This window comes from Cyprinus carpio, chromosome A18, assembly GCF_018340385.1.
Source record: "Cyprinus carpio isolate SPL01 chromosome A18, ASM1834038v1, whole genome shotgun sequence".
Lineage (NCBI taxonomy): Eukaryota > Metazoa > Chordata > Actinopteri > Cypriniformes > Cyprinidae > Cyprinus > Cyprinus carpio.
The window spans coordinates 12,202,392-12,229,114 of NC_056589.1; the positions used below are offsets into that span (position 1 = coordinate 12,202,392).

The following is a 26,723-nucleotide window of genomic DNA, read 5'->3' on the forward strand; positions in this document are numbered from 1 at the left end:
ATATGCTCAAAAAATCAACAATCACTTCACAGACAGCAGAGACACACTGAGCCTGTGGCAAGCCATTCAGACCATCACGGACTACAAGCCCCACCACAGGCCTGTGATAATGACACATCACTCCTGGAAGCACTCAACCACTTTTATTCACGGTTTGAAATGCAGAATGACACAACTGCACAAAAACTTCCCATACCACCCAACGACCAGGTGCTCTGTCTGTCGTGACCAAGATGGCGGCGCGTACACATCGTGAGGCTCAGTGTCTCTCCAGTTTTTGCAATTTTGCATCGAGATCGTAAACAAAGGCGGGGGAAGTGCGGAGGTCTAAGAGCTAAGCTAAAGCTAACACCTCTCTGGCTCTCTTTACCGAGCATTTTCCTCGCTAATAAGCGGACACTGGTGACTAAAATGGATGAGTTACGACTTTGCATCACCCACAGTAAGAGACTTTTGGACTGCAATGTCATGGTTTTCACAGAAACATGGCTACACAGCGACATACCCAATAATGCTATTGAGCTACACATTCCAGGCAGATAGAACGGCAGATGACTCCGGCAAGACAAGAGGTGGTGGATTGTGCATTTATGTCAACAAAGCTTGGTGTACGAACACTGTCATTGTTGGGAGACACTGCTCAGCTAACCTAGAGTTTTTTCATGGTTAAATGTAGACCTTTTTATCTGCCGCAGGAGTTCACTTCCACCATAATAACCGCAGTCTATATTCCACTGGATGCTAATGCCAAGCTTGCTTTTAACGAACTTCATGCAGCCATTAGTAAACAACAGACTGCTCACCCGGAGGCTGCTTTTATTGTCGTGGGTGATTTTAATCACTGCAAATTAAAGACAGTGCTCCATCAGCAGGTTTCCTGCCACACCAGAGGAGACAAAACTTTGGATCATGTTTACACAAACATTGATGGAGCTTACATCCCGACCCCCCTCCCCCACCTCGGACAGTCTGGTCACCTTTCTGTGTTTCTCACCCCTAAGTATTCACCCCTCATCAACCATGTTAAGCCTTTAGTGAGGACCATCAAAGTGTGGCCAGCTGGAGCAGACTCTTTACTTCAGGACAGGTTTCCACACACTTACTGGAGTATGTTTGCTTCTCAGGCTGCCTGTGGCTCTCACACGGACATTGACATCTATACCTCCTCTGTACTGAATTACATCAACACCACCATTGACAGTGTTACAACAGAAAAACAGATCACAACATACCCTAATCAGAAGCCATGGATGAACAAGGAGGTGCGACTTCTGCTGAAAGCCCGCAACACTGCCTTCAGGTCAGATGACGCTCAGACCTACAGTAAATCCAGGGCTAACCTGAAAAGGGGCATCAAAAAGGCCAAGTACTGTTACAAGCTGAAGGTAGAGGAACACTTTTCCAACTCTGATCCCCGACGCATGTGGCAGGGCATCCAGATCATCAGTGACTACAAGTCAAGCAACTCCACTTCAACGGTCACGGACGTCTCCTTCCTTAACGAGCTAATTGACTTTTAAGCTCGCTTCAACAGCGACAGCAAGGAGATGGCCACCAAAATCACACACTCAGCAGACCACCAACCCCTCAAACTCACCTCCACAGATGTCCACACTGCATTGAGCTGGATCAACGCACGCAAGGCTTCTGGCCCGGACGGCATTCCTGGACGTGTGATTGGGGCATGTGCAGAGCAGCTTGCAGGGATCTTCACAGACATTTTCAACCTGTCCCTCACCCAAGCAACTGTGCCAACATGTTTTAAGTCCACATCCATTGTGCCAGTACCAAAACACTCCTCCCCAATGTGCCTGAATGACTATCGCCCCGTAGCACTCACACCCATCATTATGAAGTGCTTTGAGCGACTGGTCCTAGCACACCTTAAAGACTGCCTCCCACCCACACTGGACCCACACCAATTTGCGTACCACAGAAATAGGAGCACAGAGGATGCAGTATGCACAGTGCTACACTCTGCACTCACACACCTGGACAATAACAACATGTATGTTAGGATGTTGTTTGTTGACTTCAGTTCAGCATTTAACACCGTCATTCCCTCCATGCTGACCACAAAACTTGGAGACCTGGACATTAACACCTCCCTCTGCAACTGGATTATGGACTTTCTGACCAACAGGCCTCAGCATGTTAGGTCAGGCCACACCTACTCCACCACAATCACACTTAACACTGGCGTACCACAGGGTTGTGTGCTGAACCCATTCCTTTACTCCCTTTATACCCACGACTGCAAGCCTGTGCATGGATCCAACTCCATCATTAAGTTTGCAGACGACACCACGGTGATTGGCCTCATCAGTGACAACGATGAGACTGCCTACAGGGAAGAGGCACAGCACCTGGCCACATGGTGCGCTGACAATAACCTGCTCCTTAACACCAGTAAGACAAATGAGCTCATTGTGGACTTCAGGAAGAAGAAAGGAAGCATGACCCCATCCACATTAAAGGGATGGTTGTTGAACGTGTCTCCAGCTTCAAGTTCCTGGGAACCACCATCTCGGAGGACCTGTCCTGGACCACAAAAACCTCCAGCCTGGTCAAGAAGGCTCACCAGCACCTCTTCTTCCCCAGGACACTGAAGAAGAACCAACTGTCTTCAGCCATAGTGGTGAACATTTACCGGTGTGCGATCGAGAGCATCCTGACCAGCTGTAATACAGTCTGGTATGGGAACTGCTCAGTGGCTAACCGCAAAGCACTGCAGAGGGTGGTGAAAACTGCCCAACGCATCACAGGAACACCACTTCCTGCTATTGAGGACACCCAGAGGAAACACTGTCTACGTTGAGCTCGCAGCATTCTTAAGGACTCCTCTCACCCTGACCATGGACTGTTTAACCTCCTGCCCTCTGGGAGGTGCTCCAGGAGCCTCCAGACAAGGACCAGCAGATCCAGGAACAGATTTTTCCCTACAGCTGTCTCCTTGCTGAACTCTGCCCTCTGACACCCCCCACTTCATCACTACATCTGACTGATTTATTTATTTACAACAAGCAAAAAACAGTAAACTTGCTATTACTTGCACTACTGTCTGTTCATCCAGAAACACTGAATAATCCATTTGCACACTGAAATATTTTCTATCCACTTTACTGTCCATTGCAATAGTCAAAATACATCCATATATTCATAGTTCTGCCTATAGTGTACATACACTTTTACATAATCCATCTGTATAGTATGTTCATAGTACACCTATCTGTATATCATGCTGATAGTATTTAAAATCTGTAAATTATGTCCATAATACTTATCTGTTTAGTTATTGTACATATTGTAGACCTTATATACATATTGTAGTATAATCTGTACTTACTGCTTATTGCACTTCTGGTTAGATGCTTCGTTGGCTTGTACCTTGCATGTGCAGTGACAATAAAGTTGAATCTAATCTAATCTAATCTAATCTAATCTAATCTAATCTAATCTAATCTAATCTGTCTCCAGCCGATGTAGGGAAGACCCTATCTAGGATTAACCCACGCAAGGCTGCTGGTCCTGACGACATACCTGGCCGTGTACTAAAAGAAGGTACTGCACAGCTGACAGATGTCCTAACAGATATATTAAACACCTCGCTGAGCCAGGCAGTTGTCCCCACGTCTCAAATCCACAACCATCATACCGGTACCAAAGAAATCACCTGTGTCCTGTTTAAACGACTACCTTCCCATAGCACTGACTCCAATCATGATGAAGTGCTTTGAGAGGTTAGTCAGGCACAACATAAAAACCAGGCTCCCCAACACACTCGATCTGCTCCAGTTTGCATACCGCCCAAACCGATCTACAGACAATGCAATTTCCTCAACCCTCCAACTGCCTCTTACCCACCTAGAAAATAAAGACTCCTTTGTCAGAATGCTGTTCATTGACTTCAGCTCAGCATTCAACACAATAATTAACATTAAGAAACTAAACCTGCTGGGCCTTAACAATTCCCTCTGTAATTGGATCCTGGACTTTCTAACTGTAAGACCTCAGTCAGTCCGTGCCGGCCACAACACCTCGAGCCCTACCTCACTGAGCACAGGTGCCCCACAAGGCTGTGTGCTCAGCCCACTGCTGTTCACGCTGCTGACCCACGATTGTACTGCCATGTTCAACTCCAACCACATCATCAAGTTTGCGGATGACACAACGGTGGTAGGTCTCATCAGCAACAGCGATGAAATGCACTACAGAGAGGAAGTAGCACAACTGGCTGAATGGTGTGGCACTAACAACCTGTCCCTCAATGTGGAGAAGACAAAGGAGGTTGTGATGGACTTCAGGAGAAACTCCACTGACCATCGACAGCCCAACTGTGGAAAGAGTCAGCAGTAGGGCTGCTCAATTATGGCAAAAATCATAATCACGATTATTTTGGTCAATATTGTAATCACGATTATTTAACACGATTATGAGGGGGCCATATGACCAAAACTTTATATGAGTGATTTATTTAAAGATAGAGCTGTAGTCAAGTCCAGCTTTGTCAAGTCCAAGTCAAGTCCAAGTCCAAAAGTTTCGAGTCCAAGTCAAGACCGAGTCCAAAGAGGTTCGAGTCCAAGTCAAGTCCAAGTCCAAAAGTTTCGAGTCCAAGTCAAGACCGAGTCCAAATGAGAGAAAAAAAAGGATCCTCTTCAAGACCACATACTTAACTAATGTATGTGATGCGAGAGACAGCATATTTCCTATTCTAAGAAAATAATTTTACATTATTATTTGTAATGATCAAAAAGCATGTGCAAAGTAACAACTCTGTAGCACATGGGTCTCCAAACTAGATCCTGGAGGGCCAGTGCCCTGCAGAGTTTAGCTCCAACTGGCCTTAACACTATCTGGAAGTTTCTAGTGTGTCTAGTAAGAGCTTGATTAGCTGGTTCAAGTGTGTTTAATTAGGGTTGGAGCTAAACTCTAAAGGACACCGGCCCGTTAGGAACGAGTTTGGAGCTGTAGGGTCAAATTATTTTTTATGTACTTTATTTACATTTTATTTACTTTATAATGCTGCTGTTGCTGACATTATGTCTGTGGTCAAAAATTAAAATGACTGATGCCTTGGCGCAGCACACACACACGCAAAGCTCGGGATATGACAATGCGCGCAGTTAAGGCTAGAAGGGATACGTTTGGCTCTACTGGGCATGCGCACATAAATACAGCAAAATGTTTGTCATACTGTACAAGGGCTTGTCGGAAACAATCGACTACTCGAGCATGTATTAACCATAATGCATACAAAGAGTTTGCAAGTGCGTGAATTTTAGGATTACAATATTGCGTGGAGCTGTTACTTTCTATGACCTTATCTATGTTGTATGTAAAAATAAAATATGTAATGTAATAATTAGGCGTGTGCCTAAAGCCTAATACCTGGATAATGGCTTCAAAAACGAATAACGGACAAGGAATAATTCTGCCTGAATAATCGGCTGAAGCTGGCACAGTCCGGTTGTTTGCTAGATAACAGAGTCATGTGATCAGCGCAATAGTTAAAGAGCTAATGTTAAAGAGCGCAAATCAAACACCGCATTAGTGTTTCCTCTCTGTGCATCTCTCAGAAATCAGAGCTTGGCAGGAGTAATATCACCTAATATAATACATCATTCTCTCTCAAGAGTATGAAAATAATCAAAATAAAAACATATAAACCTTAGGCTACGATATGATACGAATGAATGGAATAAGCACAGCGCGCTCAACAATCAAACAGCCGCGTTGTGCGTCTCAGTCTCTCAAAAACCAAACCTGTTCTCTCTCAAGAGTAGGATAATAATCAACGTAGATACGGATACATTTTTTACTTGGCCTACATGTTTGCATCTTTATCTTTTGCTGGTTTGGCGCGGCACACGCGCATTTGTTTAGTGAAGTTCACTAAACATTAAGACTCGCTTAAAGAGTTCTGCGTAATGAAAATGTGCGCATTGAATGGATTCAAGTCGTGTGTCAAATGATCACTAAATGTTTTGTCATGACATCTCTCTGCTTGCATGATAAATATTATTTTAGAAATTAATAGTTATTTTAGTTTAACACGACGTAGCCTACTTGTTCAGTGATAACTATGAAAAAAAAAATATAAAAAGTCATAACGGTCTTGTCAAGTAACTGTACCGACGTTGTATCCGAATGCAGATACGAAAAATGTTGTGATTGCTACAAATACTGGCTGTTACATGAAAATTGTAATGTCATAATTATAAAGTTTTGCAAATTTACATATGTAATTGTTGCATAAGGCTATAAATTAATAAGCGTTCATTGATTAAAAAAAAAATATTTAATGTGTTTTCACTTACAACAGAATGAACCACGAGTAGTCGAGTAACTAAAATAAAATAAAAAATCGACTAGTAGAAATCAGTAGTCTTGCAACCCCTATACTGTACAACATTAATAAGTATTTCATTATTGGTTAATTTAAGGCTACCTATGTGTAGACGTAAATAAAACACAATCTAACAGGTAGAAAATTAAATTAGAAACATCTAAACTTTTCAGAACGCAGCAAGTGCGCCGCTGGTCATGCACATCCTTTCCATAACAAAATTGAAAGCTAAGCCAAGATGGAGAAACAGGTGATCATAGCTGTACAAGGATAGCCATTTTTAAAATGAATTTATTAGCAGAGCTACTGCAAGGGGGTTTTTAGTGCTGGAAATCCATTTATTCTTTGCTGAAACTTCTGCGTCTTCATGGAGAGCAGGTCATGGTTGCTTCTCAACAGCAGACGGCACTGGAGCGCAAGCATAGAGTGCAGGCTACAGAGTGCTTTGGAAAAAAGGAGAAACCGGCGCGCCTAGCATTTTCCACACGTTTTCAGGCAAGACATGCAAATGTGGTTTTGTTTTGAAGGAGAAATGTTTTTTTTTTTTTTTTGCTGGACTCGACAGCAAGTCCAATGGCCAAGTCCGAGACAAGTCCGAGTGCAAACACCACCGAGTCCGAGACAAGTCCGAGACGATAGAAAAATGTCTCGAGTCCGGACTCGAGTAATACAGCCCTATTTAAAGAAAGTGATACATATTGAATATGTATTTTCTGTAAATAAGTTTGCTATGACATCTACATTGTAAAGACCAGCGGAATTTCAAACAAACAAACAAAACAAACAAAAAGTTCTCAAATTTATTGAAAATTATTAAACTGTCAGCAATAAAAAAAAGCAAAGGACAAATACAACAGAATAAAAAGTTACAAATGAAACAAACTGTGCTTTAAAAAAAAATGTTATGCAAGTCTCAAGCAGTTTATAGCCCACTACAGAAATTAATAATCAAATGTAAAATAAAACAAAATTATACAAAAAAAAAAAAAAACTTTTTTTTGTTCTTAAAGCTACAAAAGTCCTTCACTCAAGAGCAGTGTGTGATTATGAATTTGTCTTTTGTTGTTTGATTAATAAGCACACAGTAGCAGCAGGAAAATATCCCGCTGTCACTTTAAGAGCTGCACGGATCCAATTTACCGTTACACATGTATTTTCATTCTCAACTCTTTACGTTCATTTATTACATGACCGACGAAGGTATACATAAATAATCACTAAGCGCCGCATTGTTGACACATTTTTGTGTCTATTTGACCGTTTAGGCGTGCACCTTGAGCTAAAAGATGACTTTAAATGTCCGTGTTCTGTTCTGTCTCTGAGTGCATATCTCTTCCTGAGGAGCAGCACAAGTTATCTTTTACGCTTTTAAAAACATGAATAAATATACTTTGATAAAATCAAGCACGTTCCATTTTGCAAATGTCATGTTACATGATTTTACTGATTTGCATGGGAAATTGGGCTTTTATGGAGGAACGAAAGCAAAGCGCTGCAAAAGGGGCGGAATGGGGTGAAATAATCATTTTATCTCGATTATTGTGTTTTCATAATTGTTGGAGGCCAAAATTGAAATCGAACCGTTCGATTAATTGCACAGCCCTAGTCAGCAGCACTAAATTCCTGGTGGTGCACATCACAGAGGATCTCACCTGGACCACCAACAGCATGTCACTCGCCATGAAGGCACAACAGTGGCTACACTTTCTACGCCGGCTGAAAAGAGCAACTCTCCCTCCACCCATCCTCACCACATTCTACAGAGGAACCATAGAGAGCCTGCTGACCAGCTGCATCACTGTCTGATACGGTAACTGTAGTGCAGCAGACTGCAAGACCCTCCAGCGGACAGTGAATACAGCTGCAAAGATCATCGGTGCCCTTCTCCCCTCCATCCTGGACATTTTCCTTACACGATGCTCCAGCAAAGCCAACAGTATCGTGAAGGACCCCACCCATCCCTCCCACAGTCTCTTCCAGCTCCTACCATCAGGAAGAAGAAGCCCGCTCTGCCAGACTGCTCAACATCTTTTTTCCCCAGGCTGTGAGAGCCCCGAACTCAAATCACCCCGCCCTCCTCTGAAACCCCATACAAACCCTCTACCTCTTGAAACATGGACCATTCTTTTTTTTATGTATAGGTAAACATTTATATATAGTATATTTATAGTCAAAATATTTATAGTCAGTAGGTTAGTTGTGTATAGGTTTATACTGTTTACTTCATTGTTGTATGTCTGTATTTATGTAGCACCATGGTCCTGTGAGGCATGACATTTCGTTCCACTGTATGTCCACACATGTAGCGGAATGACAATAAAGCTCAACTTGACTCGACTTGACTGGAAGCCTCCCATCGTGTTCTTCTTCTGAGATAAATTCAAGGCTTATTCCTCAGCCTTATTCCTTGGACGATTACCGTATAAACATAATGTGTGGGTGTGACCACATTGCAGATAATAAGTTCAGACGGGAAACACTTCACCTCTCGTTGGTTTTATATAAATTACATATATAGAATTTTTTTTTTTTTTTTCAATTTAAAAATAGACGTGTCAAACTTTCTATAGACATGTTTCATAACCTATGTCTGATGCAAGAGTTTTCGGTTCATTTCTGACACATTTCAGAAGGAACGTTAGGGAGACCAAGATGGCAGAAAGATAACCATGTTTGGTTTCTTTATTTTACAACAGAGTTTTGTAACGTTTTGTTGTTATTAAGGGTTTCCTGCGACCAAAACTGACGGAGTTGAAGCTCTTTCCACTGTTATCGAGATTGTGCCACACCTCATATTGTTAAGCCAGGACAACATATTTCAGCCACCGGGAACACCAGAGCCACAGCCCCGCTCACCAGACACATTATCCCTCTCTCCAGCATCTCCACTTCTAAGCTTCTCACAGAAAATGGAGGAACTGGTTTATGATTGGACCAAACTCTCCCAGTCTTTTGCTGCAAGCCCCCAGATATCAACTAAAAAACACCGGGCCCTACAACCGGCAAAGCATGTGGGCCCAGCTCGTCCTAATCCTCCTGTGAGAGCTCTCCAGCCACTGCCACAACGCCAGGGCCCAAACCCACCATCTGCTGTAGGTGAACCAAAAACAACTAATAACAGCTCTCAGTGATATGTGTCAGGTTCCCACTATAATAGCAGCAACATTCACAAATATTTACAGAACAAGCGGGAACCCAGTGTGCCTGTAATTTTCTCTATTTCTGTTTTATCACGTGATAGAAAGTCTAAGGCCCTCTCAAGCCATACGGCTGACTTGTCTAATCTGCGGCCTATTATGCATCAAACAAATATTGCTGTTGAGACAAAATGCAATGCCATCAAAGTTAGCATTTTTAAACATTCACTCACACACACACAAAAAAAATATCCTAATCAATGACTTAATGACCACAAACAACCTGGATTTTATGTTTCTAAACGAAACATGGCTAGAAGACAGCAGCAATGCAACGGTCCTCAATGAAACAGCCCCTCCTAACTTTACTTTCATGAGTGTTTGCAGGAGAGGTGGAGGTGTAGACGCTCTATTTAAAGATGTCTATCAATGCACAGAAATGCTATCAATGATTCCCTTAGAGTTTGACTCTTTTGCTATTGCAGGGGATTTTAATGTTCACATAGATAATGCAGAAAACAAAACTACAAAAGAAATGATAACGGTTCTAAACACTTTTGACCTGATTCAGCATGTGCATGGACCCACACACAAACGTGGACATACTCTAGATTTAATCATCAGTAGAGCTCTAAACATTTCATCCATTGTTAAGGACGTAGCACAATCTGATCACTTCTGTATCTTCTTTGATATATTGATCTGCTTTAATATATTGATACCACTGAATCTAGATCTGTCTCTGTCAGAAAGAGATGCATTAACAAAAACACTAGTGTGCTATTTATGGAGGCTATATCTCTAACACCAAGCATTTCTGCAGACTATTGATCTTCTCCTTGATTCCTTTAACTCAAAAGTTAATAATGTTATTGATGACATTGCTCCTGTAAAAAGTCAACAAGAAGACAGGCAGACAGAAATCAGCTTGGAGAAAATCAACAGCAGTACAGAGTATGAAAAGACAATGCAGAAAAGCTGAGCGGATGTGGCGGAAGACGAAACTTGAAATTCGCTATAGCATCTAAAAAAGCCTTCATGCTTTTAATGTGAAACTAGCCACAGCTAGACAAACTTTCTTCTCAAACCTTATAAACAGTAACAAACAACCCTCACACTCTTTTTGCTACTGTTGAGAGACTGACAACCCCCCTCCCTTTTGATAGCAAAATTTTGGAAGAAATAGTGCAGCACCTTAACCCTCTGAAGTCGATTAAAGCGTATACGCATTTTGGGGTATTTTCTCTTGATAACCCCGAAAAAGAACTTAAATTACACTTTCAGTTTTGATCGTACAGATAAGAGCGATACATCAATCGAATCTGTAAAGGGTCTACTTTTTTTTGTATACAGACATAATAACAACAAAACTTTTTGCATTTATAAAATAAAGATAACAAACAAGGAGTGCTGTCTGCAGCCTTTGTCTGCGCTGATCTTCATTTACAAATGCAACTCCGTGAATACTCAACACAGAGACATGAGAGAGATATCTATAGAAAGCCTGACATGTCTACTTTTTAAACTAAACAAATGCTGCCGAAAACAAATATTCTGTGATAAAGTAATCCATATGAAAACAACGCGATGTCTGTTTTTCCACGTCTCCCTTCATTATCTTCTAATGCGACCACGCCCCCGCACTGAAACACGCTTTTGAGATTCAAATGTTTCACTGAAGCGCGCGGCTTTTTGAATACGCCCACACAACAGAAGACAACAGCAGCGAGACTGTTCTTCAAGTTTTTTTTATTTTACTGTTTGCTTTCGCGATGAGAGGAATAAGACATAATTCACCCCAAAAAGATGTGATGTGGTTGAGGATTTGAAATTTGGATTTCCTCAGAAAAAGAGAATAAAGCACTTTATTCAGCAGAGATCATAAACATGAGTAAGTCTTTTATTTATTTATTTATATACTTGTACTAGTTTTCACATAACGTGTAAACATTTTACTAGTTAGACTTTTTCCAAAGACTTTTTCCAAAATATTATTCCTGACTAAATGTATAATCAAGTGAAATATTATGAAGTTTCAATAACAATATACACTACTATACCATTCAAAAGCTTGATGTAAATAATATAAATGTAACAAATAAATGTAACTGTAACAAATCTAACAAACAATAATGTTCTTTCAATTTATCCCCCTAAAAAACCTGAAAAAAAATATTCTCAGCTCTTTTCAACATTAATAATAATAATAATAACAATAATAATGATAATAATAAAAATAATTTTTTTTTTTTTGTAGAAAATAAGATTGTTAAAAGGATTTCTGAAGGATTGTGTGACTGGAGTAATGATGCAAAAAATTCAGATTGAAAGTCAGCTTTGATTGTTCCTAATAAACTGTTTAACTGCACTCACAAGTGAATATTAAATTATGTTGTGGGATAATTAAATATATTCTAAATAAACTACAAACATAAAATTATATACATTTATTTTGTCCTCACATTCTTTCTTGTAACTCATCCCTCTCAGTGACACAGCTGACTGAATGGCTCATTATGCAGCTCATTATGCAGGCCTTTGTCTTCTCAGGTGTGAATTCATGATAGTTGACGCCTACTCGCATATGACTTTTACCAACAAAAAGTGTCTTAGAAAATTTAAATCAATAAATTGTTTTCTGTAAGTGAGTAAACAAGATGATTTTCACATCATTTAGAAAAAAAAAATTCTAGGCTACAAGCTCCAGTTCTCAAAAGTCCTGGGAACCAATTTTCTGTATGTGTTTTATTGCCTTATTCAAGTGATTTAACATTTTTAGTTTTTCACTAACCACGCATAACATTTTTTTTCTCAAAAAACACAATCATGTACATACATGCTGCTCACATATTATTATAGCCCAGTTTGTGCTGATTACAGTGAGATTAGACTTTAGCCATTTAGATATTTATAAGAAACTGAAAAAAGCACAAATGTCAGGGCATGACAAAACTTCTCCAGGCCCCAAAAATACCCTTAGACTCCAGAGGGTTAAATTGTCAACCTGCTATCTTGACACACTTACCACATATTTTTTCAGAAGGGTGCTTAACTGTTTAGAAGCAGATTGCTTAGAAGTGGTGAATGCCTCACTTCTTTCTGGGACTTTTCCAAAGTCACTGAAAACAGCAGTTGTTAAACCCCTTCTGAAAAAGAGCAACTGATAACACCATATTGAGCAACTATAGACCAATATCAAATCTTCCTTTTATAGGCAAGATTTTTGAAAAGGTAGTCTTTAATCAGCTGAACAAAAACTTAAACTCAAATGGATACCTGGACAATTTTCAATCTGGTTTCCGACCTCATCACAGCACAGAGACAGCGCTCATTATGATAATAAATGACATTCCCTTAAATTCTGATTCTGAAAATTATCAGTGCTGGTCCTACTAGATCTCAGTGTTGCATTTGATGTCGATCATAACACTACTATAGAGACTGGAAAACTGGGTCAGGCTTTCTGGGATGGTAATCAAATGGTTCAGGTCATACTTAGAAGGGAGAGGTTATTATGTGAGTATAGGGGAGCATAAGTGTAAGTGCACGCCCATGACATGCGGAGTCCCACAAGGCTCAATTGTTGCACCACTCTTGTTTAGCCTGTATATACTCCCACTAAGTCAAATAATGAGAAAGAACCAAATTGCCTATTACAGCTATGCTGATGATACCCAGATTTACCTAGCCTTATCGCTAAATGACTACAGCCCCACTGGCTCCCTCTACCAATGCAACGATGAAATTAACAGTTGGATGTGCCAGAACTTTCTTCAGTTGAACAAGGAAAAAACTGAAGTCATTGCATTTGGAAACAAAGATGAAGTTTTCAAGGTGAATGCATACCTTGACTCTAGAGGTCTAACAACTAAAAATCAAGTCAGGAATCTTGGTGTGATTCTGGAGACAGACCTAAGTTTCAGTAGTCATGTCAAAGCTAATAACTAAATCAGCATACTATCATCTAAAAAACATTGCAAGAATTAGATGTTTTGTTTCCAGTCAAGACTTATCACCAGCAGGATGGACTAATGCTCTTCTCACCGGCCTTCCCAAAAAGACTATTAGACAGCTGCAGCTCATCCAGAACCCTGCTGCCATAATTCTGGCTAGAACCAGAAAATCGTCTCAGGTTACGAATGTAACCATGGTTCCCTGAGTAGGGAACGAGACACTGTGTCCTTTAGGGGTCGCTATGGGGAACACCTCGTCGTGACCCGTGTCTGAAGCATACATTGAAAAAACACCAACGAGTTGGCCGGCGACAGCCTCTGACGTCACTACCGGCGCGACTATAAACAGGCACCGGGAGAACACGTCATTCACTTCTTCGTCTGAAGCTGGCGTCAGAAGCATGGCAGGGAGCTCATTGTGTCTCATTCCCTACTCAGGGAACCATGGTTACATTCGTAACCTGAGACGTTCCCTTTCAAGGGAACTTCGAACTGCGTCCTCTAGGGGTCGCTATGGGGAACAGTATACCCATGCCGCCATGCTGAGGGGAGTGCAGGCCAGAATCATGGCGAACACTAAGTATCAACTCTACCATTTCCATGGGAGTTGCCCCTGGGACGTTTGGACGGCTGTCTGTGACAGTACCCCTTACAGCCAAAGGCCTAAGCTACATACCCAACTTGACTGTAAGGGCCTCGGCCCGGGGGAAGAGCTGAAGGCTTGGAATCAGGAAAGATTCCTTTAAAGGGATACGGCTAAGAACCTAGCATTTTATACTAAGTCTTGCCTGTCACACAGGGGCTACCCCCTTGCTCTCTCAAAAGCTTGATGAAGGAGCTGTCTCAACAGATCTCCAGTAGCAACACCCTGTTTAGATAGGTATCCAAGGATACATAGGTGGAGTGGCGCCCAAGATGAACGGGGCTTTTACCAACTCAAGAAAGGGCACGAAGCAACCGCGCAAAGCCCTCACCCATATAGGATTTTAGAAAGAACGCAGAACACTAGCGTGCAAACTTACCACAGTGTGGATTTCAGAAAGTGTGCAAAGACTTCACGTGCACACTTACCATAGCATGGATTTTCAAATACTGTTCTAAGGAAGGGCTCTCTTGGCACTCTGATAGAGCAGCTCATAGATGGAATGGTGCATCTCAAAACAGTATGTTTGAGAGTCATCAACTCGATTTGTGGAAATAATGCTGGAGCGCTCTGGGGAAAAACAGTGAACTCAGTCTCATATGAGAGGAGAACTCCGAATCCAGAGTAGTGCGCTCATAGGCGACCCTTCTTGGAAAAGGGGAGCACTGCTAAACTACCACGAGAATCGCCCAAATAGCCCCTCATGTTTGAGTGCTTGAAGTGTATAAACAAGTACACACTGGCTGAATGGAGCCCAAGGAACCAAGGTCTAATCATCTCAAGAAAGGGAATGAGGCGGAGCGCGTAACCCTTACCACACTTACCAATATGTGGATTTTTAGAAAGTGTGCAAAGTGTTCAGTGCACACTGACCACTATGTGGTTTTCAGAAAGTACACAGAGCTTAGCGTTTGTACCTAAAGGTTCCTGAGCATCGCAGAGGCGCTGAACCGCATGGGAGAGGCAAGCTCAAATTTTACAAACCTCTAGCGAGGGGAGCATCACCTGAGGCAGCATATACAAGACTTCTGTAACTGCCACCTTCACTTCCCGCTGGATGCGACAGCACAGCTAAGCGGCCAGGAGACCCCTCAGGGTGACCTGGCCTGACATCCATGAAATTCCCTGCAGTGCTGTGCCAGGCCTGATGATCAAGGAGGCTCCCGCAGAAACCTGTGATCTCAGCCGCCTAATACCGGAACATGAAGCCGGATGGCTGGTGCTGACGAGTGTTTAGTAAACACTGTAACTTTATACATTATAGGTCCAGCATAGGAGACTGTTATGCGAGAGGTTTCCACCTAACCTCGATCAGGTGGAGAGCTGGTGGTTACAGGGGAATTAGGAAGGGGAGGATAAAAGCAGAAGTTAAAAATCCCTAAAGGGAACAAGTAGATACCTCGGTATCACTCTCATTCAGACGAGAACGCTGCCTTGTCTGGATCACATCCCTTAGGTTCTGCTTACCTTCTTGTGACCCACAATTCCTCTCACCCCTGCCTGCAGGTGGAGGAGGAGCGTGAGTCGTGACACTAGCCTTCTGTGCCCGTCTTTGATCCTCAGATCGAGACAGGCCAGGACCCCTATGTTGTTCGGGCTCAGACCTGGACCTTCGTGGAACGAAGGATCTGAAAGCAGCGGAGTGCGCCTTCGTCTCCCCGAACTTCTCGATCACCGTCTCAACGGAAATACAGAAAAGTTCAGAAGGCGAAACCTGAGCATCGAGAAGAAAGCCTTTTCTTTCTTCCCGATGTCTGCCAGGTTCATCTACAGAAGTCTCTCTGCTACCACCATAGTCCTGCGCATGACAGAGGCAGCCTGGAGAGAGATCTGTGGTGCGGCGCAGCTCGGCTACCTGATCAGGAAAAAGGCCTTCGCCTCTATCTAGGTCTCTTAGCAGATCAGTCTGATATGCTTGAAGCACCACCATCGTGTGTAATAAAGCCACAGCATGACCTGCTGCTGCGTATGCCTTGCCATTTAAGCGAGATTCATTTCTTGAAGGGGCTTAGATGGCAAGGAGGGAGATTAAGAGAGGATGTCTCCCCCGCAGAAAGAAAGCTCTTTCTACAGGGGGCAGCCTCTCATAGCAGTTTTCTCGAATCGCCTCAATGTCGGCAAAACTCTTATGCCGAAACCGATGGATGCGAGAAGAAAACGGCCTCTTTCATTTCCTTTCGATCTCTGTATGGAGATCAAGCAGAAATGGAAGGCTCTCCTGAGCTGGAGGGCTATGGTCGGAAAGATAACGCTCATCGAGGCGGCCTCACGGCATCACCTTGTTAGCGTACTTTCATGGCAAGTCCAACCTTGCCGTCGCAATCCATAACCTCCAACAGCTCTACATAAGCAGGGCAGGAGAATTGAGAAGGCTCAGCCTCAGCTTCTTCACCATCCTCAAATATCTCCTGATTTTCCTGGGTAAAAATCCAGCAGAGCACTAAACTCAGTATCAGAAAGTGTTAAAGATATAACATCATCCTCCCGAGGCTCTCTCTCATCCGCCGCCATTATGAGCGCGAAAGGGAAAGTCCCTCTTAAAATCATTCAACAGAGCCGCCTGAAATTCTCACGAGCTCATTCTCCTCCGTGCCTCAGCAGCGGCGGGTCCTGAACCGCGGGAAGCAGATGGCTGCCTTTTTTTTCTCGGAAAGAGAGACAAACGAGAGCGGAGATTTTTCCTTGAAAAAAACACTCACAATGCACACAGATTGCCTCCTCAAAGACATCGCGTGTGTGCTCTTTACCCAAACAAATAACGCAAAGATCGTGTGTGTCATCGGGTATCAAATAACGCCGACACGGATGCACACATTGTCTAAACGCTTGCTAATAGTCGCCATGATAGACAGAGAAAGAGCGCTCTTACTCTCTTACTCGCTCTTACGGTTCTTTCAGATGCACGCTTCAAACAAAACAGTCAGTTTTGAAGACAAAGAAGAGAATGACGTGTTCTCCCGGTGCCTGTTTATAGTCGCGCCAGTAGTGACGTCAGAGGATGTCGCCGGCCAACTCGTTGTGTTTTTTCAATGTATGCTTCAGACATGGGTCATGACGAAGTGTTCCCCATAGCGACCCCTAGAGGACGCAGTTTGAAGTTCCCTTGAAAGGGAACTGAGCATATCACACCAGTCCTCAGGTCCTTCCAGTTATATTTAGGATTGATTTTAAAGTACTTTTACTCATTTATAAATCACTCAATGGCCAAGGACTTAAATACATAGCAGATATGTTCACTGAATATAAACCCAACAGACCACTCAGATCATTAGGATCGAGTCAGTTAGAAATACCAAGGGTTCACACAAAACAAGGGGAGTTCACTTTTAGTTATTATGCCGCCCGCAGTTGGAATCAGCTTCCAGAAGAGATAAAATGTGCTAAAACAATAGTCACATTTAAATGCAGTCTCAAAACTCATCTGTTTAGCTGTACATTTATTAAATGAGCACTGTGCAATGTCCGAACTGATTGCACTATATTTTATGTATACTCATTTTCTATTCTTAACTGTTTTAAACTCATCTTAAACCTCTTAAATCAAATTTTAAATCATTTTCAAAGTTTTTAAATTCCTTGTTTTATTATTTTCTTTTCTTTTATGTAAAGCACTTTGAATTATCATTGTGTATGAAATGTGCTATATAAATAAACTTTGCCTTGCCTTGTTTTGTCAATAACAAACAGCAGCCGTGAAAACAGTTTTTTTTTTTAATCTCGTAAACTCCTCTAGCAGCCTACACGACAAAGAATCAACAGGATTAATAAACTTTCTCTTCTGTTGAAAATTAACTAAGCTTGCGGTTGCCGTGTGTCGGTGCAGTACAGAAGGGATGAAAGGGGCATTTTCAGCACCGTACACACATTCAAAACAAATATTAAAGCATAATCAAATTTTTTTACCCATGAACAAAAATACAAAAAATCCAGCTAAATCTTAGTTTTTCCATTTCGTAAAAAAAAAAAAAAAAAAAAAACGAAAATCAAATCGTTTCACATTTCTCTTTATTTCTTTTTAAGTAGTAAATCAAATGACCAAAAGATACATGGACCATTTAAAGGGTTAGTTCACCCAAATATGAAAATTCTGTCATTAATTACTCACCCTTGTGTCATTTCAAACCTGTAAGACCTTTGTTCATCTTCGGAACACAAATTAAGTTATTTTCGATGGAATCTGGAGCTGTCTGACCCTGTATAGACAGCAATGCAACTGAAATGTTCCCAAGTCCAGAAACGTAGCAAGGAGATCTGTGAATTAATCCATGAGGCATCAGTGGTTCATCTGCAATTATATAAAACTACGAGAATACTTTCTGTGCGCAAAAGAAAAAAAACACTTTATTCAACAATTTGTCTCCTCCGCATCACCCTGGTGCCATTTTGGAGAATATCTCAGCTGCATCACGCAGATACACCGTTTCCGTTCAGATCAAATCACAACAACGTAGGAAACAGTTCCGGCATGACGCAGCTGAGATATTATCCAAAATGGCACCAGGGTGATGCAGAGGAGACAAATTGTTGAATAAAGTCATTTTGTTTTGTTTTTTTGCTCACAAAAAGTATGCTACGTTTCTGGACTTGGGAACATTTCAGTTGCATTGCTGTCAATGAAGGGTCATACAGCTCCAGATTCCATAGTAAAAATCAAAATTTGTGTTCCAAAGATGAACGAAGGTCTTACGGGTTTGAAACGACATGAGGGTGAGTAATTAATGACAGAATTTTCATATTTGGGTGAACTACCCCTTTAAGCTAGAATTTTTTTTTTTTTTTTTTTTTTTTTTTTGGACAATAATATAATTTTTGTTTCATTGTGAAAAACCAAACCCTATAAAAAAAAAAATCAAGCTTAATTTTAATTTTTCCATTTCTTACTTTTTTATTTTTATCATTATTTTATTTTCAATATTATATAGAAAATCTTTCAATAATACATTTATTTTATCAACTTATAACCCCATGCATCCTAGGAGATAAAACTTGTTAAATTAAAACATTTAAGAAATATTTTGAAAAAAATAACCTTTTAGGAACACTATTTCTATGCTGCTGCCATTCTAAGGATTAAATCCACATACTCACCACTAGTATCAATACTCTGAGCTCTGGCCAGTATGACTCAGATTCCACTTGTTCAGCGAGACTGTCTTTCCCATCCAACTGTGTTCCCAATTTCCACTGGACAAAGCCACCGTACAAACTCCTACATGCACTGCCAGAGCCCTGTCGTGCCACTGCAGACAACTGCTCGCTCTCCACACCGAACAACTGTGACAGAGTATACACTAAAACAAACCAAATTTTCACATCATCATCATTAGGAGAACAGGATGCCAAACAAGTATATGTACCATGGCAATCAAAATTATTCAACCACCAGAGGCTGTAATAATTTACAAATGTTAGCTTTTCTGAATATCTATTTTTTTTTCTACAACCATTTAGTGGCATGTTAAAAGTGATAATTTCATTGTATAACAATCTTTTTGAGTTATAGGATTTTATCTTTAACTACTCACTGCTTTGTGTGTGCGCACTTGGATTGGTTAAATGCAGAGCACAAATTCCAAGTATGGGACACCATACTTGGCTACACGTCACATCACTTTTTTAAATGTCAAAATTCAGCACTGATGTTTATTACAAATTTACTAAATTGTATTAAAACACAGTTTAAGCCTTTGGAAATTTTATAACAAAACTTAATTAGCTTGAGCTGTTACACATACATAAATTTAACCCATGCATATGCTAAAGTTGAGGAAAACCTTTGAGGGCACTGGAAGAATGTTTTATAGAGTGATGCGACCAAACTGGAACTTTTTGGAACCATGGATCAGTGGTATGTCTGGTGCATAAAAGCCAAGGCTTATGAGCAGAAGAACACCATCTCCATGGTCAAACATGGATGTGGGACAGTATTGTTATTGGGGTGCTTTGCTATTGCAGAAAGTGGACATCTTGGATTCTTTGAAATACCAGGCCATTTTGGCAAAGACTGAAATACATTCGGTGCATAGACTAAAGCTGATGATCATTGGACTTTCCAGCAGGGCAACCATCCTAAAGTATATATGCAAATCTTCTGTCTGGTTCAGTACATTTGGTTCAGGGATCAGTCGTAGAAAGTTTATAAGTGGCCTGTTCAGTCTCCAAATTTAAATCTCATTGAAAATATTTAGTTTATTTTATTAATTATTATATTTGATTAACTTGAAGAGAGCAGTGGCAACATGAAAACCAAAGATGATCAATGATCTGGAAGCTTTTTCAAGTGAGGAACAGGCCAAGATTCCAGTAGAAAGGTGTCAGAAGCTTGTAAGCACTTAAAGGTAACATTTATTGGAGATTATTGAATGAAAGATTATTTACAAATTTTGGCTTTTAAGGGTTGAAAAATGTAATAATTAGAAATTATAATAATAAGTAATAATTAGAGCTTATTTTATTTTTCATCAACTTTGTCAGAATCACTCAAATGTGTATAGAAATGTGTTTCTATAATAGTTTACTGATTATGGGGTTAGAATTGTTGCATATTTCCAGATAAACAGATTTTGAGCCACAAATAAATGTAAACAAGCTCACAAATCTTATACAAATTCACAATTAAAAAGAATGAGATCCACATACAGGAGTATCACAAAAATTAATTAAATTGATGATTAGACAAGCAACCCTGTGCCTTTGAAAGCATTGCAATAACGTTCCATTTATTATTAAAGGGGTCATATGATGCGATTTCAAGTTCGCTGTTCTCTTTGGAGTGTAACAAGCTCTTGGTGCATAAAGAAGATTTGTAAAGTTGCAAAGACTAAAGTCTCAAACCAAAAGAGATATTCTTTATAAAAGTTAAGACTCGTTCACGCCCTCCTAAAACACCTCGTTTAAACACTCCCCCATGTCTACGTCACGATGTGTGAAGATTTGCATAACGCCGCCCAAATGTTCACGCAAAGAAAGAAGGCATAACCTTTGATTCTCGCTGTTGCCGCCGATGCCATGTCGTGGAGATGCTGTTTCATTTTGAAAGTGAAAATACTTTGTTTGGCCTTCCAAAAGAGGACACAACTAGAAATCAGTGGTCAAGTTGTATTACCACACTGTTCCAGAACAGTTTAACCCAAATATTCAGATGTGTGCAGCACTTTTTATAGAGGACTGTTTCCTGATCCTGGGAGAGAAGACTACAATAACGGCGCTTCTGACTTACAGTCTGTAAGTACGTTTACATATGTAAAGGATTTGCCACTGATGATTCAAACACGAGTTTTGAGCAGTGTAGAGCAGCGGTTCTCAATTCCAGTCCAATCATTTCCGTCACACGCTTGAGGCATTCAGCCAACCACAATGCACTAGATAGCTGGCCAATCAGAGCACACCTCGCTTTTCAGACCGATGAGCTTTGTAAAAAACGATGTGTTTCAGAAAGGCAGGGCACAGAGGTGAAACAATAATGTACAGTATGTGGAAAATAATGTGATAAATAAATAAAAATTATTTTTCAAATACTGTGCATTATTGTAGGTCCTCCATGCAGTCCCTCCTTCTGACAAGCGCAGTCTGCTCTGATTGGCCAATCGATCCAGTGCATTGTGATTGGCTGAACACCTCAAGCACTCGTCGGAAATGTAACGCCCCTTTCCATAATCGCGAGCTTCATCTTTCAAAATAAATGTCAAAGACAGTTAATAATGTCCTTAGTTTTACCATCAGTTCAAGCCTGAAAGGGGAACACAGTCGCGTGACAGACACAGGGATGAATCTCCTATGTGTCTGCAGCACACAAGCCACGGACAGTTAAGACAGCTGACTCCACTGTGTGACCCTGTATCTCTCTCTCTCTCTCTTTCTCTCAAACACGCACACATGCGCGCACACACACACAATGCGCAAAACTCCGCATTTGAACAGTCAATAGTAAATACTTAAACTAATAACAAAACATATTTACAAGTAGCTGATTGAGAAGCGCCAGACTGTCGTAGCAAAGTCAAAATTACCTCCTCTCCTAGGTTCACGAAACAGTTGTCAATAAAATGTGTTGCTGTTCTGTTGTAAGTAATCTTAAAGATTCCTAAATGCATCTACTTTCGGAAGGCCAAATAAAGTTATTTTGCTTTCGCCCTAGAAACACACAGCATCTTCCTGACATGGCTGCTTCAGCACTAACTGCAGTTACTGAAATCACGTCTTCTTTCTTTGTGTGAACATTTGGGCGGCATTACGCAAATATTCCCACACAGTGACGTAGAGATGTGGGGGCGTGTTTAAATGAGCCGTTTTAGGGAGGTGTGGCAGAGTCTTAACTTTGATAAAGAATCTCTCTTTGGATTTGAGACTTTAGTCTTTGCAACTTTACAGATCTTCTTCATGCACCAAGAGCTTGTAACACTCCAAAGAGAAAGGAAAAATTTAAATCGCATCATATGACCCCTTTAAAATCAGTTTATCTGTTTTATGTTCCACTTATGTTTTGTAAGTACTGTAAATGCCAATAATCATGCCAATAAATCTTTGATTCTTTATGACTGTATTTCTGTAGGCCTATGGCAGAAATTAATTAACTGACTTTACCGTATAGGAATTTACCATATTAGGCTATAATATTTCTATGGCTAATTCTAAACATATAATTAGTGGAATGACAATACAGAATGTTAAATAGGTAAAGAGATACATAAAATGAAAGTAGAAAATAAAGCAAATCTAATTTTTATTTGTTTGTTTTTGCGAAACTTCTATATACTTCTGGATCTCATTTGTGAATTTGTTTAATAATCGTGAATCTATTTACAATTATTTGTGGCTCAAAATATATTTATCTGGAATTATGCAACAGTTCTAACCCCATAACTGATGCCTTGGTTGAACCATTTTCATAAAGTTTTGTTCACGGTTGCAAAATGTCTTGCAAGTTGAGGGGGTTGAACAATTTTGATTGGAACTGTATATGCAATTTGTTTTCACTCACCCAGACAAGCGTAGCCTGATGCAGAGGATGCCAGGCCAGCAGCAGTAGGAAAATTATTCACAGAGCAAATATGGACTTTATGGGACACACTGCTGGCATCAGAAGTAGAATCACCAGTATTTCGTCTCTTGCGAGAAAACCTTCGAACTGGTGAATTTAAATAAGATTGACATCACAATGATACCTCCTGACATACAGTTTTACTTATTTTAATGTTCTGAAAGCCAGGGACATACTTTCCTGCAGGCATGACTGCAACCTGGGGTTGTTGATATCCTCTTCCTTGCCATTTAACCAGATGCGGTCTTGCTGGAAATTTCTGCTGCATGCAACTGTTGTGGTTGTTTTGAGCTGAGAAAGAGAGTAATAGTATATAATGGTACTGTTTGAGCTAATAATTTGGAGCTCTTTAAATGAATTGAGGTACAGTGACAAGATGCTGACAGGGTTAATAATATGAATACTATCATTCACCTGGTCCTGATGCAGTGTTACGCTGAGGGATGAATTGATTGGCAGAATGAGATCTTCGTCACGTTTGCCCCCTGATTGAATGTCAATAATAAATAACTCAACAAAACACATGAAAACATAAGCAGACCATGTTCAATGTTATTTCTTAATAATTTTCATTGCAAATGTTATTTTTAACACAATTAATATTTAGAGAAAGTGTAGACAGTTTCCACAAAACATATTTGGTCACTTAATTAAACACACTAACAAATGTGTGACTGTCACTGCATTGCATAAAGTGTCTTTTTTTTCCTCTTCACTAAAGTGTACAATAAGTGCAATAAGTAGATGCTCAACGCCTTCTAAAAACAAAAATAGTGATCATCTTACATCATAATAATCACAACTGAATGCTACTATTGCTGAACTTTAAGAGATTATATGTACGTTACGTTTAAAGTACATGCACACTTACAGTATTTGATGACAGCGATGTTTACCGGTGCCGTGCAGGTGACCACAGAGAGACCTTGCTTATCGTTTTCTGGCATATTCACAAGTTTACAAAAATCTACACGAAGATAATTTAACAAAAGTGAATGATTATTTACAAGTACAACTTGCACTGGTTACCAGCTTTTGTTTAACAGTATGAAAGCAAATGAAACACAACCTTGAGTTTGGATTGGTTAACGCTAAACACGAGGATCCGTATTTGACCAATTAGAGAGATCACCGTACAACCCTACATTAAAGTGACCCAATCATTGGCGTCGGACCATGGTCTTACCAGAACTAGAGAATGAGATGGCCTTATTATTGGAAGATACCAACCTCCGCTGCTACACCATTGGAGAAAACGTAACAGCCAACTTGGATCATGTGTGCTTTGATAACCAAACACCCGTGGGTGTTTCTAAAATGGATGCTTCCTCGTTTCCTAGCCTCGCTTTTTCCTCCGTCCTCCTGCCCGTCACCCGGAAATTTATCGAAACTAGCCATATTAAAGGACATCTCAAATTATGTCAATTTTTTTTATAGTAATGCGTTTAAAAAGTATCTGTGCTATTCGTATCTTTATATAAGTAAACAATGTTGTTGCAGATAAAATATTATTAATAACTCCACGTCTCTACGGGCGAATTCCAAACGGCCTTTTTGGGGGGGACGCCATTTGTGTAGAGACTTTCCAAATGAAAGTGAACAACTGAACCCTTCCAGAAGTCCGTTAGCGAAGGGAACATGCGATCATATAGACATAAAACATGTATTGTATGTCTATCATGAATAGACAGTGATTTCCGTTTGTGATCATGTGATCTTCGGATAGTAAGTTTTGCGATGCTTTTAAAGCAAAGTTGGGGTTGATTTCGACTTCACATACAAAATAGAAGTAGAGATAGTAAAAGGCTATATATCTGTCTATTTTACTGTAAAAATAGGGAGTTTCAAATGTCCTACACCCTTCAAAGAACACACTTCAAGGGCTCTGCCATTACTACCGAAAGCGTATGCGGGTGGTCCGGTATCACAGTGTTCGCTTCGCGCTGACCTGTCATCGGCGCGGCTCAATGGACCGAGCTGCGCGACCGACTAGAGATGACGTGTTTACCAGCGCCACGAAACTGACAGCGCGGCGTGCACATACTACTCCTCTTCTTCTTTTAATAACGTTTTATGGCGGATGGCAAACCAACTTTTGGTGCATTTACCGCCACCAATTGGACTGGAGTGTGAAGCACTAATAAGCTATACACACACACACACACACACACACATATATATATATATATATATATAATTATCCTGATTAATCCTACTTCTTTAATGTATTTAGCAATAGCACCATATATTTTACCTTGTTCTGCATGCTCTTTCAAAAAACACTTTTTTCTTACTTCCTTAATGAGTTTTAACCTTTCTTTTCATATTTTTTTCTTTTACATTTTATTAAAACATGCTCTATAGTTTCTGCCTGCTTAAAAAAATACATTGACCTGTTTCATGTTTTCCTATATTAAACAGAGAGTGATTTAATCTAATATGCGAACATTACTCTCTGCAGAAGTTCGTGTTTTTTTCCTGCACACAACATAATGAAGATCAATATTAAGTTATTACATTTCTTTTGCTTACCTTTCCACTACATGTAAACAGTTGTAGTTTGAAGAACTGCACATATAAAATATACAGCTTCTAGTATATATATTATACTTAGTTATTGTTGTTATTGTCAAGTTCTACATTCAGCACAATATTGCCCACTTTAAATTTGACATTATTAAATAGTATATATATGGGATTTTTGTTGTCTCTAGTAAAGGGAACATTATTTAACTTTAACATTGCAGTTTTATATAGGCTAATGGATATGGTTTGTAAGGCTTTTCTCTACACTCTACATAGATAAATACAGTGTAATTTATTTTTAAAAAAAAACTCTTTAAAAATTGAGGACAGTGTATGTAAATTCAATATGATGTATTTTGAACTGCATTGTGTTTTAGGTTTATCAGAAAACACATAAAAAAAAATTAACCATGATTTTATTACACTAACCTTTAAACCATATATTTGTAGTTAAACTGTGGGTAAAAAAAAGACAATCCATGGTTACTGCACTTTTACTATAGTAAAACCATTGTTAATGTAAACAGAAAATTAAATGTCCTGACAGAAAAGAATCAGTAGGCCTACATTTTACTCTTTTTTTCAAGTATAATCATATGCTACAGTTACACAAATATCCTTAAATGTAAAATTTACTTAAAATACGCCTTGAACGAAACCATAAAACATTTTAACTAAGAGGATAATGGAAGTTTCTGCTGTGACCGTGACTAACTACTAAATATATACGTAGCTAACACTACTGTTTACATGTAGTAATATGAAAGATAATGAGCAAAAGAAATGTAATAATTTAATACTGATCTTCATTATGTTATGTGCAGGAAAAAACACGAACCTCCGCAGAGAAAAATTCTCACACAATATATCAAGTCACTCTCTGTTTAATATAGGAAAACATGAAAAAGGTCAATGTATTTTTTGTAATCAGGCAGAAACAATAGAGCATGTTTTAATAAAATGTAAAAAATATGAAAAAGAAAGGTTAAAACTCATTAAGTGAGAAACATGGGTGTTGAATCATTTAATTTGTCAAACCTTTTGAAAGAACATGCAGAACAAGGTAAAATATATGGTG

The 26,723-nt window shown here is 40.0% G+C and overlaps 1 protein-coding gene across 7 annotated transcripts in view; it reads right to left on the reverse strand.

Moving 5' to 3' along the window:
- Positions 1–25,191, reverse strand: part of mvda (mevalonate (diphospho) decarboxylase a) — an 84,508-nt gene extending 59,317 nt beyond the window's left edge. For 3 of the 7 annotated variants that reach the window (XM_042775024.1, XM_042775029.1, XM_042775030.1), the window contains exons 1-6: positions 25,068–25,181; positions 23,991–24,086; positions 23,534–23,604; positions 23,296–23,410; positions 23,060–23,206; positions 19,168–19,370 (exon numbers count right to left, since the gene is read on the reverse strand). In XM_042775024.1, coding sequence (XP_042630958.1) covers positions 19,168–19,370; positions 23,060–23,206; positions 23,296–23,410; positions 23,534–23,604; positions 23,991–24,086; positions 25,068–25,074 — 639 coding nt within the window. In that variant the 5' untranslated portion in view covers positions 25,075–25,181. Of the gene's footprint in view, positions 1–19,167; positions 19,371–23,059; positions 23,207–23,295; positions 23,411–23,533; positions 23,605–23,990; positions 24,087–24,188; positions 24,208–24,349; positions 24,958–25,017 lie in introns of those variants that run through there. The other 4 variants (XM_042775028.1, XM_042775026.1, XM_042775025.1 and 1 more) reach the window with 4 other exon arrangements.
- Between the last annotated feature and the right edge of the window lie 1,532 nt (positions 25,192–26,723).